We start from the raw sequence: 19,525 nt of genomic DNA, 5'->3' as shown, positions 1-19,525 counted from the left end.
AGATCCATCCTTCTGTGTGTCTGTTCTGGTCGAACAAGGCCAGTAACCTGTGTGCGCATGTCTGTGTGTTTGTGTGTGTGATTCCACATACACATGTGCATGTGTTGTGTGTGTGTTTGTTTGTGTGTGTGTGTGTGTGTGTGTGTGTGTGTGTGTGTGTGTGTGTCTGTGTGTGTGTGTATGGTGTATGTGTGTGTATGTGTGCGTGTGTGTATGTGTGTGTGCGGGTGTGCACATGTGTGTGTGTGTGTGTGTGTGTGTGTGTGATCTTTGTTCACAGCCTGTGGCGTTTGGGCAAAAAGAATGGTTACAGTTCACACAGCAGCAGTGATTTGAGGTGAATACTGCTCATGGAATCTACACACACACACACACACTACTCATGGGATCTACACACACACACACTACTCATGAAATCTACACACACTCAGACACATACTACTCATGGAATCTACACACAAACACACACACACACTACTCATGGAACCTACACACACACACACACACAAACACACACACACTACTCATGGAATCTACACACACACACACACACACATACTGTACACACACACACACACACACACACACTCACATTTGAACACATCTTGAGGTGAATACTACTCATGGAATCTACACACACACACACACCCACACACACACACGCACACACACAGTCACATTTGAACACATCTGCATGTTCACTGACACTGAGTGTGTGTTGAAGTGGGAAATCATATGGTGTCTGTGTGTCTTTGGGCCCTATTGTAACAATTTAGACGCAGTCTGAAGCAGGAGGTGCATGAATGATGAATCAACATATTCGTCTCTGAATCAACATATTTGTCCTCTTGGAATTATAGGGTTCTATCTACGTTCTGAGTAGTTCTGAGATATTGAGCTTCAAAGTCTTAGAATTTGACATAGCCTGGGAATACCCACACACTAGAGGTCTGCGCGGGACTGATTTTTCCCGCTCCCGCATTAATGTGTCATTTTTAGTCCCGCTCCCGCCCGCATCTGTAACATGATGTCCCGCTCCCGCCCGCTAAAGCCCGCATGCAGGAGGGATAGCCTATTCAGTTTTTCTTTCTGTCTCTCGAAAGGAGCACACACACCTGAGAAAGACCCCAGATGAGAAAAGTTGTCCCGCGCCGCACTCTTTTGCGTCGGGACCCGTGGGTCCCGCGGGTCTACCGTGGGAGTGCAGACCTCTACTCTGCAAGTCCGTCTGGACAAGAGGCCATTGTAGCCCATTTCCAATGCCCGTAAAACACAGGAATGCAAATACAATTGCTAAAATCCGGTATGGATGTGTATTTCTTTGGAATTGAATAAGCAACTGCATTTAAAACCTTCGTTTACAAAATTGCTACACTTTGTAAACGATTTAGTGAGAGTTTAATGTACTAATTTAAGTTTCATTTCACTGCTAGTTACGCCGCTGTTGGAAGTTGTAAGTCAATGAATCTTTGCCAGACCCAATTGTGAAGGTCTGGGTGTTCCCAGTCTAAGAATTCCATAGTTCTACTGATAAGAATTCCATAGAGTTCTACTGATAAGAGTTCCATATAGTTCTACTGATAAGAACTCCATAGAGTTCTACTGATAAGAGTTCCATAGAGTTCTACTGATAAGAGTTCAATAGAGTTCTACTAATAAGCGGAACAAGCCTGTTTAGATATAATGTCCAAACATATATTCTATAATGTCCAATCATGCATGCACCTACAAGGAACACCTCACCTGAGCTTCTTAAGGTGTCACAGAACAAGAATATGTCAATAACTCAGTTTTTAGAAAAATGTCAGATAGAACCTTATAATTATGTTATCTTGACAATGGTAAAAATAGTCCCTATGCCAAGTGCATAATTCAGAAGGGTTTTTCTTATGGGTGTGTTTTGGACCTAACATCCATTAAACCAATGAGAGTCTAATGAGTGAAAATGATCACTGCAGTGGGTGTGAGTGTGTGTGTGTGGGGGCTCTTTATGAGTGAAAATGATCACTGCAGTGGGTGTGAGATAGCAACAAGACTAGTGTCGCGCTTTGTGGGCCATTTATGTGTGTGTGTGTGTGTGTTTGTGGGCCCTTTATGTCCATATTTCCACTTGTGTGTGTTTGTTTTCCCTTATATGTGTGTGTGCATATGTGTGTTTGTTTTTCCTTCTATGTGTGTGTTTGTGTGTTTATTTGTCTTTCTGTGTGTGAGTGTGTGTGTGTGTATGTTTGTGTTTATTCTAATGTGTGTATCTAAGCACTGTCTTCCTCTGCCTATATCTCTGCCTATCTCTGTGTGTGTGTGTGTGTGTGTGTGTGTGTGTGTGTTCAGGAACACTGTGATGGGAGTTAACACAGGGATGAATCATTCTCTCCTCAGCAACAACCCACTGGCCACCATACAAGGTGTGTGTGAAACAGGGTTAAAGAGAGTGACAAGGTTTGTGTGAGTATGTGTGTATGTGTGTGTGTGTGTATGTGTGTATGTGTGTGTGTGTGTGTGTGTGTGTGTGAGAGAGAGTGAGAGAGTGTGTGTGTTATATAGGGTGTGATTGTGTGTGTTATATATATATATATATATATAGGGTTAACCTCATTCAGTGTCTCACACAACTTGTCATCCCCATCCAGTGGCTCCTTTGTGTTGTCCACCATGTCCTGTGTGTTGTCCTGTGTGTTGTCCACCATTTCCTGTGTGTTGTCCTGTGTGTTGTCCACCATGTCCTGTGTGTTGTCCATCATGTCCTGTGTGTTGTCCTGTGTGTTGTCCATCATGTCCTGTGTGTTGTCCATCATGTCCTGTGTGTTGCCCTGTGTGTTGTCCATCATGTCCTGTGTGTTGTCCTGTGTGTTGTCCTGTGTGTTGTCCATCATGTCCTGTGTGTTGTCCTGTGTGTTGTCCACCATGTCCTGTGTGTTGTCCACCATGTCCTGTGTGTTGTCCATCATGTCCTGTGTGTTGTCCTGTGTGTTGTCCTGTGTGTTGTCCATCGTGTCCTGTGTGTTGTCCATCATTTCCTGTGTGTTGTCCTGTGTGTTGTCCTGTGTGTTGTCCACCATGTCCTGTGTGTTGTCCTGTGTGTTGTCCATCATGTCCTGTGTGTTGTCCTGTGTGCTGTCCTGTGTGTTGGCTCACATTACATAAACAGAACAAAGAAATGGGAAAATATATCAGATTCACTGTTTATTGCGACTGCAAGATTCTAACTTAACAGTGACGTGGTATCAGAAATTCTATCATGATAGTGTGACTTCTATGCTATGCTATGTTGTGCTATGTTATGCTACGTTATGTTATGTTGATTCTGTGCGTTTTAGAATAACCAAGTAGCCATAATGTTCGAATAGTATATCTCGAACAGTTAGACAATTATTTGACCATCTGTGCACACCCCTAAAATAAACAAGTTGTGCACTGACCACAGGTTTCTGTTAGCTTTTTGTATACTGATTTCCTAACATCAACACCTTGGAAAACACTAGGAAACTATTTTTTCGCCTAATAAACGACTGCAGTGGATCCAGTCTGGTCTAGTTCCTTTAGGTACCACACCATTCTGCTCGGTACCCCAACGGAACAGTGCTAAAAAATGGCACCGTACGGGTTGGTTGTTTTGGTACTTTTCACATAGGCCTATAGGCTATATATATAGGCCATGTAGCCTATAGGGGGGTTTAGGGGTGGGCGATATATATCGTCTGCGATAATATCGTGATTGTTGTTTTAACGATGTGCAAATTTACATTATCGAGTATTTAAATTACTTATGGGGAAAAAACACTCGAAATCACACACTGAAGACTCATACATTCCCAGGAGGTAGGCTATGCGGGAGAGCAGCAGAGCAAGTGTCACGTGATCACTACTGGGTCACAACGTTGTCCCACGCAGCCTAATGTTTATTTTGTGCAGCAAGAGTAGCCTACTTGGGATTTTATGTGGCTACTTCTGTTCAAGTAGCATTGATGAGAGTCACGTTTTTTCCTACACGGCATTATATTTTAATAGTCAGTTGTAAACAAATAACTATTCTCATGTAACTCTTTTGTAAATGGATTGAAGTTTGCTCTAAATATCTACGTTTACCGATTATGCTAACCGTTAGCATCTCTATGGGATTTCTCATATACGTTAGCCATAAGCTAACGCATTAGTTTCTATTCTGTAACTTGGAATGCTAGCCTACGTGATTGCTCTAAAACAAAACATAGAAGGAAATAACTGAGATGTAGGCTACTCTGTTGGTCTGCTCTTAGTTTTACAGTGAATCCCATGTAAAGGTTTGAAAGGAACTTCAGCTTCAGACTTTCTCTTGGGAAACTGTTAGGCCTATTCATCTTCTCTATTGTAGCTGGCTAGACCATGTCATTGCCACACACACAAGTGGGGGCAGAATTGGAAATGTGTCATAGAGTGACAATGCATTGGTTGATTTGGTTAAAAAGTCACAGGTTAGGTTATTGGTTATTATTGTTATGATGCTATTCATAAATAATGAGCTGTAAAGTAACTCAGACTTTAACAAAAACATTTTTTTAAAGGATATCGACTAATTATCGTTATCGTCAAAATCACAAAAAATATCGAGATATTATTTTTTGTCCATATCGCCCACCCCTAGGGGGGTTAGTAGCCCTACCCTATAAGCACTCACTTATCCTAAACCTAATAGAGTGTGGTAGCCACCCGGAAGCTTGTAGTTTTTATATAGCTTGTAGCATTTTAAAGCTTCCTGGTTCGTAAGAAAAAATCTCTATGGGAAAATGAATGGAGTTGGTGCCAAAATGCTTCAAATAAGCTCTGAGCAAAACAACTGCCGTCGAAAACCTAGGCGTTCGGTTTGGTGAGTTAAAATGTATTTACTATTTGGTATTTTGTCACAAATGGTTGTCTTGTCTCATAGAAATGAAGATGTTGCTAACTAAATGCTACAGCAAAAAATAAGTGGACTACAGTGTGTCCAGAGGTGGGCACAAATACATCAAAAACTATTTTGTTACAAACTATAAATAGCCATGAGTGGTGGACGAATTACGACCTCGGTTACATGTGCACCATCAGTTTGTTTGTTTGATGGAGTTGTTTGAGTTTGACATAACCAAAAGTCAGAGGTGGGCACAAATATATCAAAAAATATTTTGTTGCAAACTAAAAATACTGGCTTATAAAATGTAACAAAATATAATACAAAATACTGATGTGAAAAATGTATTTAATTAAAATACAAGTAGTAAAAAAAAATACAAAAATACCCACACAATAATCATGGTATACCAACTTTAAAAAAAAAAAAATACAAGGCATATTATTGAAAACGTATCCCCAAGAGACAAGAAATACTATTTTCTGATTGGTTGGCAGAGGGCTATTAATTCTGTACATTCGGGCTCCTATGAAGTAGATCTGGTAAAAAAATGTAATCAGCATCGATGATTGAACTGACAAGAGGCAGACTTTGCAACAGTAGAATCTACTGTAACATAACAAACATCTGATTACATTACAATCATAGTGCCTAAAACATCTGATTCATACTATCCAACTATTACAGTCATAGTTTTTGCTGGTAACAGAGGCATAGCAACAGTCATATTTTAGCGATATAGTGGATCTTAAGTCCACATGGAGACGACATATACAGATTTTATTGAAAGGAAACAAACCCAGGGACTGACGAGCAGTTAATTAACTATCCGGGTAGGGGCGTTATTTTTTATGATTCCCGAAACCCCATTCAAGCTCTCAGGGATTTTTTCTTACGAACCTGAACATGCAAAAATGCTAATGAAACGCATACAAAATGACGGTAGTAAGCAGTGTCGTTGGAAGTGGGGGTGCGGGGGTTGCGGCCACACCCCCACCCCTGAACAGCACCAAGACACTTGTAATTTCCCATGGCTACTCTGGACATGCAACTGTGTCCTGTTCCCAGAGCTTTCTCCTCGACGAGGAGATTGCTGCTCCGCGGATAATTTACAGCACAATTGAATGCTATCATGGAACCACGGACCAAAAGAATAAGAAACTAAACATTTTCCAGATTAGTCAAGTCAACTTAATTTATATAGCGCATTTCATACACAGAGGTCATTCAATGTGTTTACATAAACAAAAGCAAACAGCAGGCAGCTCACTGCGCCGGGATTAGTGTGTGCTTCACCTCACTGTGTGTTCACTGTGTGCTGTTTGTGTTTCACTAATTCACCGATTGGGTTAAATGCAGAGACCAAATTTCCCTCACGGGATCAAAAAAGTATATATACTTATACTTATACTCTATGGTAGTCAAGCACTCAGAACAGCAGCACTCTATGAAGTAGTCCCAAACTGTGCGCGCACATATATTTCCTTTCAGGGCCAAAATGGCCGACCACAGGGCTCGATAGTCCCCCTCGTGGAGTATTAACACCCAAATAGTTAACACACAGTTTCAGAGAAACCTGGTATAGCTGTAACTCTCGAGCCGTAAAGAACGAGCTGACTCTGACTATGCCTGATCTGTCTTCTGTTAGAATGACAGCACAACTACTTCACAGAATCCCCCTTTGCCCAAATAAGGAGAGCAATAGTATGACATGGAACAATAGTACTCACCCTGAAGAGTGCTCTGAGTAATGAGGATCTTACCACAAACTGGACTCTGGACATGTTACAAAGATTGCCTTTAGCCGACAATCAAAACGCAGTACAAAATCATCCAGTGAGTTTGTGATTTGGTCCTCTACATTTTAAGTAGACGTCGTTCCTCACTGAAAGATATGTGGGACACCTCTGAAGATGTATTTGTCCTCAAGCTCCTTAAGGTTGCAGTGGTTGCAGTGTTGCTCCATAAGGTTGCAGTGGTTGCAGTGTCGCTCCTTAGGTTGCAGTGGTTGCAGTGTCGCTCCATAAGGTTGCAGTGTCGCTCCATAAGGTTGCAGTGGTTGCAGTGTCGCTCCATAAGTTTGCAGTGGTTGCAGTGTAGCTCCATAAGGTTGCAGAGGGTGCAGTGTGGCTGGTGCCCAGAGGTGTATCAAGCTTTTTAAAAGTGTGGGGGTTGTGGGATAGGAAAATGAAACAATCTGGCCAAATTATAAATAACTTCCTACAGGGACGTTGAAAGTATTTTCTGAGAGGGGTGCGGACTATATTGGTGTCCGGGAGATTCTGATTGCTAAACACACCATTTTAATGCAGTTTGAGAGGGACAGAAGAAGCAGCGCCTATGTGTGGCTCATGTGACATGTAGGCCTACATGATCTACCTGCTATCACTTCACTATTTGACACTACCCTACATGGAGACATATCTCATGTTATAAATCAAGAAATCATTTCAGAAATTATGTTTTGTGCATATGGGTTAGCCTAACAGACAGCAGCCTAATTTCGAGGTATCACTAATACCTATTAAATAAATGTAAAGGACACAGAATAGTGACAGAACTGTAAGCTCAAATTCAAAAACGTTTAAAGTCTACCCAAACATATGCAAAGGGAATATAAATAAATTGTGTTGCATATAGCCAGCTTAATTAATGTCAATTTAAAGATTATGATTAGCAGTCTCTATGGTTTTTCCATTGATAGTTACAGGAAGCCACGTTGTTGTTTAAACTATTGTTGCTTCTAGCCCACGTTACCTCCAGTTTCACTTGTTGCAGGGACACACACATTGAGCGCTCATAAGCGTTCTATTTGAGTTCTACATGCTGGAAATATTAGTTCTCAGATGTAGAACTCAAATGTGTCTTGACGCCGCCGTTTGTAAGATCAAAATAAGATGTTCTAAATGGAACGCGATCGTATTTAAGACATTAAGATCTCCAGTAGATGTAGCACTACGACACACATTGACAGTGAAATGCCGCCGACGTTTGTACGATCAGGTCAAATAAGACGTTCTAAATGGAACGCGATGTAATTAAGCTGTTCAGATCTTTTCCAAGCATATTGGAGACGTATGTGTGCTGACTGGGCTATGTCTATATAGTTGATGACACCAAATTAATAAGTATTTCTGATTGGGGAAACTTTTAGCCTAGTTTATTTTTTTTCAGTCCGCGGTTCCATACAATTCAATCTTGCTGCAAATGATCAAACGTGTGAAGCACCGGGCATAACTTTATTTCGCGGCTACGTGGACCAGTAGGTTAATTGTTGAGGAGGCCCATAGTTTGAGAAAAGCTGCAGATCATAGACAGAGAAAGCATAATGCTCTGAGAACAGTATACAGTCTTTCTGCAGAAACAACAAGTGCCTTGGTGCGCGCACCCCTGCTTTCACGTTGACTCCTTGCATTTCTACATTGTGGCAAAAACTGTCAGTCAGACAGTTAATTTTGGTTTACTAAATTAGCATAATGCGATAACAATTATAATTTCAATTCTACCTGAAATCTGCTCACTGCAGACGTTATAATGCAGACCCAAGCAGCAGCACAGCCTTGAAAGACGCACACTTTGAATTTGATCAGAGCGGCTTTGGTTCTTCACTGGCTAACTTGATGTGATTGGCTGGATGACCGTTCAATCAAATCAACAGACCTATTTGTGTCTCTCTGTGTGTGCGTTATGGTAGATACGGTTCCAACTCTTTACGGGAGCGTTTATTTCCATATTTTACTTTCATTTTAATCTGACAAAAAGTGTGGGGGATGGAATCGTGTTCCAGCAAAAGTGTGTACGTTATAACACCCACATCCCCCACGCTTCCTACGCGCCTGCTGGTGCCAGCCTCTTGTGTCTGTAATTTGTGATGTCTGTGATCACCCAATCTAATGTGATGTCTGTGATCACCCAATCTAATTTGTGATGTCTGTGATCACCCAATCTAATTTGTGATCTGTATCTGATCACCCAATCTGTATTTTGTGGGCACATTCTTTGAGCTTGTTTCAGTTTGGCTAGATAGTTTGCTAATTGGCGAGATAGTTTGCTAATTGGTATTCTTTGTCATGTAGCAATCCAGTTTTTTATTGAATTGTTTGTCAATTCATTGGGAAATATGCAGTTTTATTGTCTATGTAAATTTCTTTTAGATCAATTGAATTTCTTTAAGCGATGTTATTGGTATTTATGATCAATTGTGGAAGATTATGAGTGTGGGGAGGATGTGAAGTACTATGGTCTGTAAGCGAAGTTATTGGTATTTATGATCAATTGTTTAAGATTATGAGTGTGGGGAGGATGTGAAGTATTATGGTCTGCATGCTCATACGCTCTACATGGTTTTGGTTTGTGGATGTTATTGTTTTGCTGAATTTAAAGGTGCTCTAAGCGAGCTAAAACAGACTAAAGGCTAAAAGGCTAACCAACCGCTACTGTCTGTGTCCTGAATACACTGTAAAAAAATGTGATCTCTGTGGACAGCCCAGGCTCCAAAAACGGCAACAAAAACAACCTGGGCAAACCTAGCCCATGAAAACATAACAAACTGTTCCAGCAAATCACAGATGAGATGCGCATTTAGGAGAGTTTCAATTGCATGGGAGCAGCACGGGAGGGAGGGGGAGGAAGTAGCGAGCTAGCTCTCTGTTTTGTTTGAAAGTCAACAGAAGTGACGTTACCCAGCATCGCTTAGAGCACCTTTAAGCACCTAAATACTTATTTAATATAGGAGTGTTATTAAGCCTCTCTCCCTCTCTCTCTCTCCCTCTCTCCCTCTCTCTCTCTCTCTCTCTCAGCTCTTGCAACCAGTGGTGGTCAACTGCCCAATACCAGTCCTGAGGACAGGACTAACATTTTGATTGGCGGCTCTGGGACTAAGGGGGCAGGCTTTCCCTCTTCTCTGTTCCTTAACCATTCTACCCTGTTGCCCATGGCAGCAAATCCTGGCCTGCGATTGGCCAGTCCTGCTGCCAGCAAAGCTGACAAAAACTCCTATCTCAGTGCAAGGGGAATTACCCCCACTCCCTGTTCCCCTGCTTCTTCCTGTTCAAGCCCCACCTCTTCCTGCTGCTCTGCTGAAGTGCTGTACAGCCCTCTCTCTCTGAGCGGAGCCAAGATTGAGTGACAACCTCATCTGACCAATTACTGGACAGGAGTGCTCGATGGAAAGGGGAGCACAGGAGATGCAAACCCCACCTTCTAACCAAAGCTCTCTCTCTCTCCATGTCCTGATGCCACACACACACACACACACACACACACACATACACACACACACACACACACATTCAGGCTGGATGAGAAGGGGGGAGGGAGAGACCAGACCAAACTGCTGCTCAAATGGAGGCTGTGTGTGCCTGCAGTACCAGTGGTGGGCAGCAGGGGGCCATGCAGCGCTGCTCAAAAAGCTGGAGCCAAAAAGGACAAACTGAAACTTAATGCATGTGTGTGTGCGTGTGTGTGTGTGTGTGCGTGCGTGCGTGCTTGCGTGCATGCGTGTGAGCTGCTGTGCAAGAGAAGAACAGAGGCATGTGTGTGTGTCTCTTTGAAAACTTTTCTTTTTTCCCTAAGTGTATGGTCTCCAGGGAAACCACCCAAACCAAAAACTCAAGGAGAGGAAAGACGAGGAGACGATCATGCACACACTCACACACACACATACAGACTAAGAATGACTGCTGCAGGCATGCACACACACACACACACACACACACACACCAAACCAAATACCAAAACCAAACCAAATACCAAATACCAAATACCAAAACCAAACCAAATACTTAAACCAAATACCAAATACACAGAGACATAGCCTTATTCAAAGGACCCGTTCCCAAGGTTCCCATCCAGGGCCACACACATTCATAGACACACAGACACACACACACACAGACTCATAGACACACACACACCACACATAGACACACACACACACACACACACACACACATATACACACACACCACACATACACATACACCACTCACAGACATACACACAGACACACATGTACATACACACACATGGCATGTGGATTGTGGAACATGTTCCGAAGTGTTCCTCTGCTGTTGTCCTGCAAGAACCCTGTCTGTGTGCTTAGATCTGTCTCTGTGTGTCCACTCATGTGCCTAACATGTCTGTGCACACACACATACAAACACATAACTGCTGCATCATCATCATCATCATCATCATCTTCATCAGCGTCCTTCATCCGCACGCAGGCAGGGGATGTGTGTGTGTGTGTGTATGTGTGGACAGATTGGGTTGTGTGTATAGATCGGGGGGAGTGTGTGTGTGGACAGATTGGGTTGTGTGTGTATAGATCGGGGAGAGTGTCAGTTTGTCAAAGATGCTCTTTATGTTCCATTCATCACCTGCCACACACACACACGGAAGACAGGATAGAGAGATATATGGACGGAGGAATGGAGCGTATCCCTCCTGCTCTCCTCCTCACTCTCGTGTGTGTGTGGCTCTGGACGGGCAGACTCCACTCCTGCAGACGTGTGTCTGTGTTTGTTTGTTTGTTTGTTTGTTTGTTTGTTTGTTTGCACGTTGTTGGTTGCTAAGCGATGTTCTGTGCTATGAGTGGATTTTCTCAGATGACGAAGCTGTCAGAGAGATGCACACAAGAGGCACAGAACAGGTTTATGATGCGCACACACACAAACGCATGCGCGCGTGTACACACACACACACACACGCATGCACGCACACACACATGCGCAGTCACACACACACACTCACACGCGCGTGCACACACACACACGCACACACACACACTCACACGTACACACACACACACACACACAGCTCAGACATCAAGACATATACACATGCCCTTACATACAATCAAGAACACACCCATTCAATGATAGTTTCTATTGGCTGCCCCCCAGACTGTGTGGCCATACTGGTGGGTGTGTCTGTTCCCACTGGCTAAATTTCCTAAGTGAGCTGGATTATCCCTAAACTGGTTCCACCCGTTTCTAAGACAGATGGGCTGGATGATTTGTTCCTGGTCCACTCCAGTGGTCACAACGCTCTGGTTCTGGACGGAATGTATCTCTGTATTAGTGGTTCTGTAGGTTCTGTAGAAAACAATCTTTATTCCACTGCGTACATGTTGCTACTCAAGAACACCAAAAGGACAAAAAAAAAACTGAAAATGAATTTAAAAATGTCAGTGATAATGACTTAAATTTAGACCAAATATTTCCTAAACTATCTCTCTAGGTTTTGTATTCTCTTTATGTTGCCTTTTTGGTTTATAGTTGTATATTTATCTGTGCTCTGGAGCGGGTTGTGTGTGTGTGTGTTTATGATTATGTGTTAGATGCTGTTTCACGGGGGGCGGGTCTATCTTTAGGGAAATAGAACCCAACCTGTGCCAAGGTGACCTGCAAACCAAATAATAAACAAATGCAACCATTGGTCCTGCTCAACCAATGATAGGAGAGGGTGGGACCATGGGTGGGGCAGCACTGTGTTCGCCCGTCAGTGATTGGCCACAGAGCTCAACACTCAAAGAGAGCAGTGCTGCTACCCCCTCCACACTCTGAAAGCTTTAAACAGCTATGAACCAAAAACAAGGAGCAGAGAAAAGAGAAGAGAGGAGAGAAGAGGAGCTGCCTCTCACCTTCTCTCTCCTTCGCTCTCTCTCATCCTCTCTCTTCCCTCTCTCTTTCTCACTCTCCTTCTCTCGTGTTCTCTCATCTGTAGTTTTTTCTTGTGAATGTGTGTGTTGGTGTTGTTCTACTGATGAAGAGATAGCTCATTGTATACCTCATATTCTTAATGATAAACCAAATAGACCAATGTGTTAAATACACACACAGGGCAAAGGGCAGGAATGCAGGTTTGGCTACTCTGTCGTCAGAGCAACATTTTCCTGTTGCCCTTGACATGAGCTACAATTGGAGCAGTCCACTTCCCTTGGCCTCTCTGATTGCTGGGGTGTGCTGGGCTGGAACCTTATTGGTCAGCGCAGCTGCTGTGTCACCCAGCTTCAGAGAGTCCAGAGCGGTTAGCACGTAGCTGTGACAGGATTGTAGCTATGGTTGCTAGGTGACACACACACAGAGACACGTGGTGTGTGTGTGAGTACCTGTGTCCTAGTGAAGGGTGTGTGTGTGTATGGACGGGCCTATGTCCTAGTGAAGTGTGTGTCAGGGTATGTGTGTGTGTGTGTGAGGGCCCAGGGTCCTAGTGGAGTGTTTCCAAAGAATGATGCCAAAGCCAGCCTTCCACCGGACACTGGGTCCTTCACATACTCCCTGAGATGCTTATAACACACTCACACACACACACACATACACACGCTGACCACCTTCTCTTGTCGAACAGTTCCTCTCCATTTTCTTTTTCTAAATAGCTTCAGGCCAAAGGATCACTGCGGTGGCAGCAAAGGCTTCTCAGCAACATAGAAATCAAACCAAAGAATCTCTTACAACCTCTCTCACTCTCTCTCTCTTCCCCCCATCTCTCTCTCTTCTCCCATCTCTCTCTCCCTCTCTCTTCCACCCATCTCTCGCTCTTTCTCTCTCTTCCCCCATCTCTCTCTCTTTACCACTCCTCTCTTTCCCTGGTCTATCCATCCCTTGTCACCTAGCTACCTAGCTTTGAAAACTTACACCTCAGTTACACAAATGAAAATTATAATAATAATAATAATAATTATACTAATAACAATAATGATAACAACAATAATGAAGATGGTGATGATGAAATGTATATGTTTAATTCTTTGTCATGAGGATTATGGTGGTGATGATGATTAGGATGATGAAGATGAGGATTATGGTGATGATGATTAGGATGATGAAGATTAGGATTATGGTGATGATGATGTTTCGTTTTGAAGTTTAGTCTTTGTACACTGTGGTTGTTTCGTTGGTTTCATTTGTGCTACCAAAGCATTACTAAGCTGTACCAAAATATCTGTGTGTTTGTGTGTGTATGTGTGTGTGTGAGTGTGTGTGGAGACAGCACAGGCTTTTGATGTGTCTACCTTTCAAACCAAAACTAGACGAGAAGAACTGAACTGGCCTTTGGCTTGGTCACTGTACAGTGTGATTCATCTTAAGCCATTTTTGTAACTTAAAGTGTTTCATTTGTCTGATTAAATACAGGATTCCAAAACACACTTTGTCTCCGAGTGTGATTCTGCTAGCTGATGGACACAGACACACACCACAGATGCAGTCACACACACACACACACACACACACACACACACGCACACGCACGCGCACGCACACACACACACACACACACACACACACATACTGTACACACACACACACACACATACACACACGCACGTGCACACACACACACACATACACACACACATACACAGACAGACACACACACACACAGACACACATATTTACTTCAGTCGCAGAACTCAACCTGCTTGTATTTGGGGCAGGCGTCTATATGGGCCAAGTCTTTAATTCCATGCGCACCATTTGGCCTCTCTTCACCAAGCTGCTAAATCTGAACTGCAGCCTACTTTGGTGCTTATGGTTTCTGAAAAATGAGCTAAACAATTGAATTGTGGAGAATCTCACCGATCTAACGATGTACCCCAAATCAGAAAAAGTTGGAATGTTGTGTACAATGCAAATAAAACAGAATGTGATTAATATAAGTCTTGAAAACCCATATATAGCAGCAAAAAGGACATAGACAACATATCAAATCTTGAAAATTACCATTTTGACTATTTCATGGAAAATATATGACCATGTTGAATTTCATGCCAGCAACATGTTTCAAAAAAAGTTGGGAAAGGGAATGTTTTACCACTGAGCTTGCTTCACCTCTTCATTTAAAGGAAAATTCCGGTATTTAGCACTGAGTGCCTTTTCTGGTAGCGTAGCGAAATACAGTTTCTGTCTTGTTTTAATCCTGTTGTGAGGTGTCTGAAAAAATAGTTCCACAATAGCAAATAAGACAAGACCAATCGTCAAAATTTCGGAGTCCACCACTCTAGTTCATCCAAAACAAACCAGAAAAAGGACTCAAAGTGCAAAATACCAGAATTTTCCTTTAACACAATTCTGTAAATGTTTAGGATCTGAAAAGGACCGCTGGTAGGGTTAATGTTATTCGCTTTTTGCTTCTTTTCACTGGCTCTGCCATCACAAACGTCTGAGAAACTCCATCACTACCTTGTTCTAGCCGGTGCCTGGCGTGTGTGTGTGTAGTGCAGTAAAGCAATTCGTTACATTGCGAGGCTGCGAGACTTTCTGTCTCTGAGTCCGGCGGCCTGTCAGCCCAAAGTTGCCCAAAGGGTGTTTTTTCCGCTCACAAATGCTAGAGGGAAGCGAGACAGCCACCATTCACCCCAGAAAAAGTCATATAACCATTCCAAAGAGGTAAATTAAGTAAAAACTGTAAATTAAGCTAAAAAACATAGTTATCCTTTAAAGCGTAACTTTCGGCAAAATGCATCCTAAGCTTGTCCGTGTTGTCAACATTACTGGACACCGTGCCATAATCAAAGTCCCAGGACAACGTGGTGGTAATAACTATGTGTGCAGCCCTAGGGCCATATAACACACATTACATTCCTGGACACCTGACATAACCTCCTACATGACATGCTCACTAATGTTCAGAGACCAGAGCAGACCAGATACATCATCATATGGGACAAGCAAACCGACCTACCATAAAAATGTTGTCATCCTAGGTGCCACAGTTCAGGTAGTTATTAAGGAAAATTAGTATTTTTTAGGGGTTTCGGGGGGCCCACTGTAAAAGTGGTGCTTCATGGCCACTAAGTTTTATGTGAGGTGTTTCGGTGTCCTGGGAATCATTGACCAAAAATTCAGGAAGTTGATGACGGGGGAAAAAGACTTTACGCTAGAAACTAGCTACGCTAGCGGTGGTCATAATGAGTCAAATTCTGCAAAAAGTGTGTAAGCAATAGGCAAACTGTATTACATTGCACTTGGAGATAAACCACTCACATCATTTTCTTATACAAATAAAGAAAATAGAATCACAGTTCAGTTATCAATGCAATACTGAAAGTGAAATGAATACAGTAAAAAATTTATCAACATAACAAAAGTAAAAGAAAAAAACAATTACTGGAGAAATTGCTACTACTGTTTTTTACAACTGTTAACACACATTTTTAAAACTCTGTCTATTTTTCAAAACTCCACACACAAAAACCCACAATTTCTCACACAAAATGCCTAAAATCTCCAACAAAATGACACACAACGTTCAAAATGTCATGAACACATCTCTAAAGCAAACATTCACCTCAAATTATAAACACTTTTGTTAATATGACATTTTGGATACATCATGTACACACTTTTGCTCAAAACCTAAAGCTCTTCTGTCTTTCATGGGCTTCTATGTATATTTCCATACAAGAGTGAAAGTTGTCTACAGAGAGAAGTTGACATACACAGTAAACGTGTAAGCAATATTGAAACCAAAAATAGTGATTTTCCCCAAATAATTTGCTGTTGTGAATACAATACAATACAAACAAGAAAAAAGGAAGCAAAAAAAAATACCACCAGATGTGCATGGAACTTTGAAAAAGTTGATTTTCCCAAATACATAAATTGCTGTATTACCAAATAAAATATATTAGTGTGTGTGTGTGTGTGTGTGTGTGTTGGGGGGGGGGGGGGCAGTTGAGCTTGTATGTATTCATAGGCCTATAGACCCTTTCAACTGCAGAAACAAACATGCGTGTTCCTAAGGCATTTCCAGAGCCACAGAAACAACATTGAGCTAATGGTCACGTTTTACGTAAAGTTGACTTTTTGTAGAACATTACAGTAAAGTTCAATTAATTTCAAAGTATCTGCATTGTTATGAACATTTCAACTGTAAATCCTCTAGGAACAGATTGAAAGGGTCTATCTATAGAGTCTCATAGGCCTATACTAAGGCAATGATCGGATGATGTTCAGTAAAGTAATGAGTACATTGACGACTCATTTTGTTTGAAAACCAAAATCAAGTTACTGTACTTCCTGTTAGATTTTTGTGTGTTAGGTAGACAATTGTGTGTGGTGAGTCAAACACTGAGAATTAGTGTATGGTTTTGCAGATTTGGTGTGGGGTTATGGTGTTTTAAAGACCTCTTTAGAAAAGTGTGTGACAAGCACAGATTTAGTGTGTAAACAGTAGAAAAAAACTGTAAAAAAATCTGGCCACAAGTCCTGGTCGACGTTGAAGGCGGTGTCCTCTCGGGCACGGGGGACATATCACCTTGTGTGCCATACGCACCCTAGAACTGGCACACTGAACATAATTCTTCAATAGGTTTTAGAAATGGGTAGTAAAGTGGCAAATACATAACTGTACACGGGTACTCAATGTAAAAGTACACACTTGAACAGGTACACAATAACGTATAATGTATACTGCTAAGCTTTAGACTGATTGGTGTCCAAAGTGTCTAATGTAAGAAACTGTGTGTAGTGTTTTGCAATAAGTGTGTTTCAGAATTGCAAACTATGTGCAAAGCAAAAAATGTGTTTAAGCTATCGGTTACACAGTGTTTATGGTATGCTACAAGAAGTTTAGGTATTGATACAGAAAACCTGTAAAATTGCCTAGCCTTGCCTTGAATGGAATTCCCTAATCTGACCACTAGATGGAGTGCTTCCACAGACTGTTAGGTTCCAGCTGCTCCACTGACTCTGCTGACGGGACAGAGAGACCAGGGCCAGCCAGAGAGAGAGACTCAGTGACCGAACACCAACCCACATGATTATTATTGGGGGCCAAGCAGCGAAGCTGCGAAGGCACCCATTGTGTTTCTACTGTTTCTTCTTATTATTATTCCTCTGGCATTGAAGTCAATGGCAGCCCATAGAACCGTCTGGTGAAAAGTTGTGAAATTTGGCACACTGATTGAGGACAGTCTCATGATTAATTTCACCAAGTTTCATACCGGCACCTTGAGCGCTCTAGCGCCACCAACAGGCCAAAGTTGGACTTGCGTTCACGCACGTAACTTCTGACCCGTTGACTCGATTGTCAAAAATGAGGCATCGTTGGAATCCTTGGACCAAGCCGAGTTCAACGCACCCTATCACGTCATTTTCCGCCATGATGGATTTTCCGCCATTTTGGATTTTAGTGAAAGTGAAACTAATTTTTCACAGGTCACAAATTTTGTCCGATCGTCACCAAACTTGACACACATGATCTTCAGACCAAGCCTAACAAAAGTTGTGGTGTTTTGTCTTCGGAACTTAAACCGTTCGCCCGTAACAGCCAATCAAAATTTGTGGCGAAGCCGCCAAACAGGAAGTGAGCTCATATCTCAGCAACCCTTGCATGTATCAAAGCCAAACTGGGTGCATGGACTCAGGACCCAATCAGGGGGACGCTCAAGAAATTTGGTGACCTTTGACCTCTAGGGGGCGCTGTAATTAAGAAACATGCTTTGTGGCCTGTAGCTGCAGTTGTGCTTAGAATTGAAACGCACTAGTGGTGTCTGGTAATACTGTTGGAGGTCCTTAGGCCGACCCAAGCCAACTTGTGATGTCATCATAATTGATTCGGCCGCCATATTGGATTTATTCAAAAACACATACAAGTTTTCGCAGGTCACAAATTTCATCTGTTCTTCACCAAAATTGGCAGAGACCATCTTCAGACCATGCCTGATGAGTGCATTGCTTTCTGGAACAATTGAAAGAAGCATTGACCTGTACCAGCCAATCGAAATTTGCGGCGAAGCCGCCAAACAGGAAGTGATTTCATATCTCAGCAACGCTTTCATGTATCAAAACCAAATTTAGTACATGTACCTCAGACCCCATCGGGAGGACGCTCAAGAAATTTGGTGACATTTGACCTCTAGGGGGCACCGTAAATGACAAAAATGCATTTTGGCCAGTAGTTGCTGATGCGCATTATTTTGCAATGGAAGTCAATGGCAGCCCATAGAACCATCTGGTAAAAAGTTATACAATTTTGCACACTAATTGGGGACAGTCCAATAATTAATTTCACCAAGTTTCATGCCGGCACCTCAAGCGCTCTAGCGCCACCAACAGGCCAAAGTTGGATGTGCGTTCACGCACGTAACTTTTGACCCGTATGGCCGATTGTCAAAAATTATATATCGTTGGAATCCTTGGACCAAGCCGAGTTCAACGCACCCTATGATGTCAATTTCCGCTATGATGGATTTTCCGCTATATTGGATTTCATCAAAAAACCTTAAATGTCTTAAATTTTGTCACAAATTTTGTCCAATTGATACCAAACTTCACAGATATCATCTACAGACCATGCCTCATTAATGCATTGCTTTTTGTCTTCGGAACTATAACCATTCGCGCGTAACAGCCAATCGAATTGTGCTGCGAAGCCGCCAAACAGGAAGTGAGCTCATATCTCAGCAACCCATTAATCTATCATAACCAAACTTAGTATATGGACTCAGGACCCAATCAGGGGGACGCTCAAGAAAGCTGGTGACCTTTGACCTCTAGGGGGCGCTGTAATTAAGAAACATGCCTTTTGGCCTGTAGCTGCAGTTGTGCTTAGAATAAAAATGTACTAGTGGTGTCTGGTAATACTGTTGGAGGTCCTTAGGCCGAACCAGGCCAACTTGTGATGTCATCGTAATTGATTCGGCCGTCATCTTAG

The 19,525-nt window shown here is 42.4% G+C and overlaps 1 protein-coding gene across 1 annotated transcript in view; it reads left to right on the top strand.

Moving 5' to 3' along the window:
- The window catches only part of pou2f2b (POU class 2 homeobox 2b), a 49,954-nt gene extending 36,457 nt beyond the window's left edge, over positions 1–13,497 (top strand). Inside the window, exons 14-16 of the mRNA XM_076280613.1 lie at positions 281–337; positions 2,332–2,405; positions 9,664–13,497. Of these exons, the coding sequence (XP_076136728.1) occupies positions 281–337; positions 2,332–2,405; positions 9,664–9,992 (460 nt within the window). The 3' untranslated portion in view covers positions 9,993–13,497. The remainder of the gene's footprint in view (positions 1–280; positions 338–2,331; positions 2,406–9,663) is intronic.
- The last annotated feature ends 6,028 nt before the right edge of the window (positions 13,498–19,525 follow it).

This window comes from Alosa pseudoharengus, unplaced genomic scaffold (assembly GCF_046254945.1).
Source record: "Alosa pseudoharengus isolate Yale_2024_CS ecotype anadromous, Long Island Sound unplaced genomic scaffold, YU_APseudo_1.1 YU_APseudo_1.1_scf_12, whole genome shotgun sequence".
Classification (NCBI taxonomy): Eukaryota; Metazoa; Chordata; class Actinopteri; order Clupeiformes; family Clupeidae; genus Alosa; species Alosa pseudoharengus.
The sequence above is the reverse complement of the archived record's forward strand: the minus strand, read 5'-3'. Positions and strand labels throughout refer to the sequence as shown.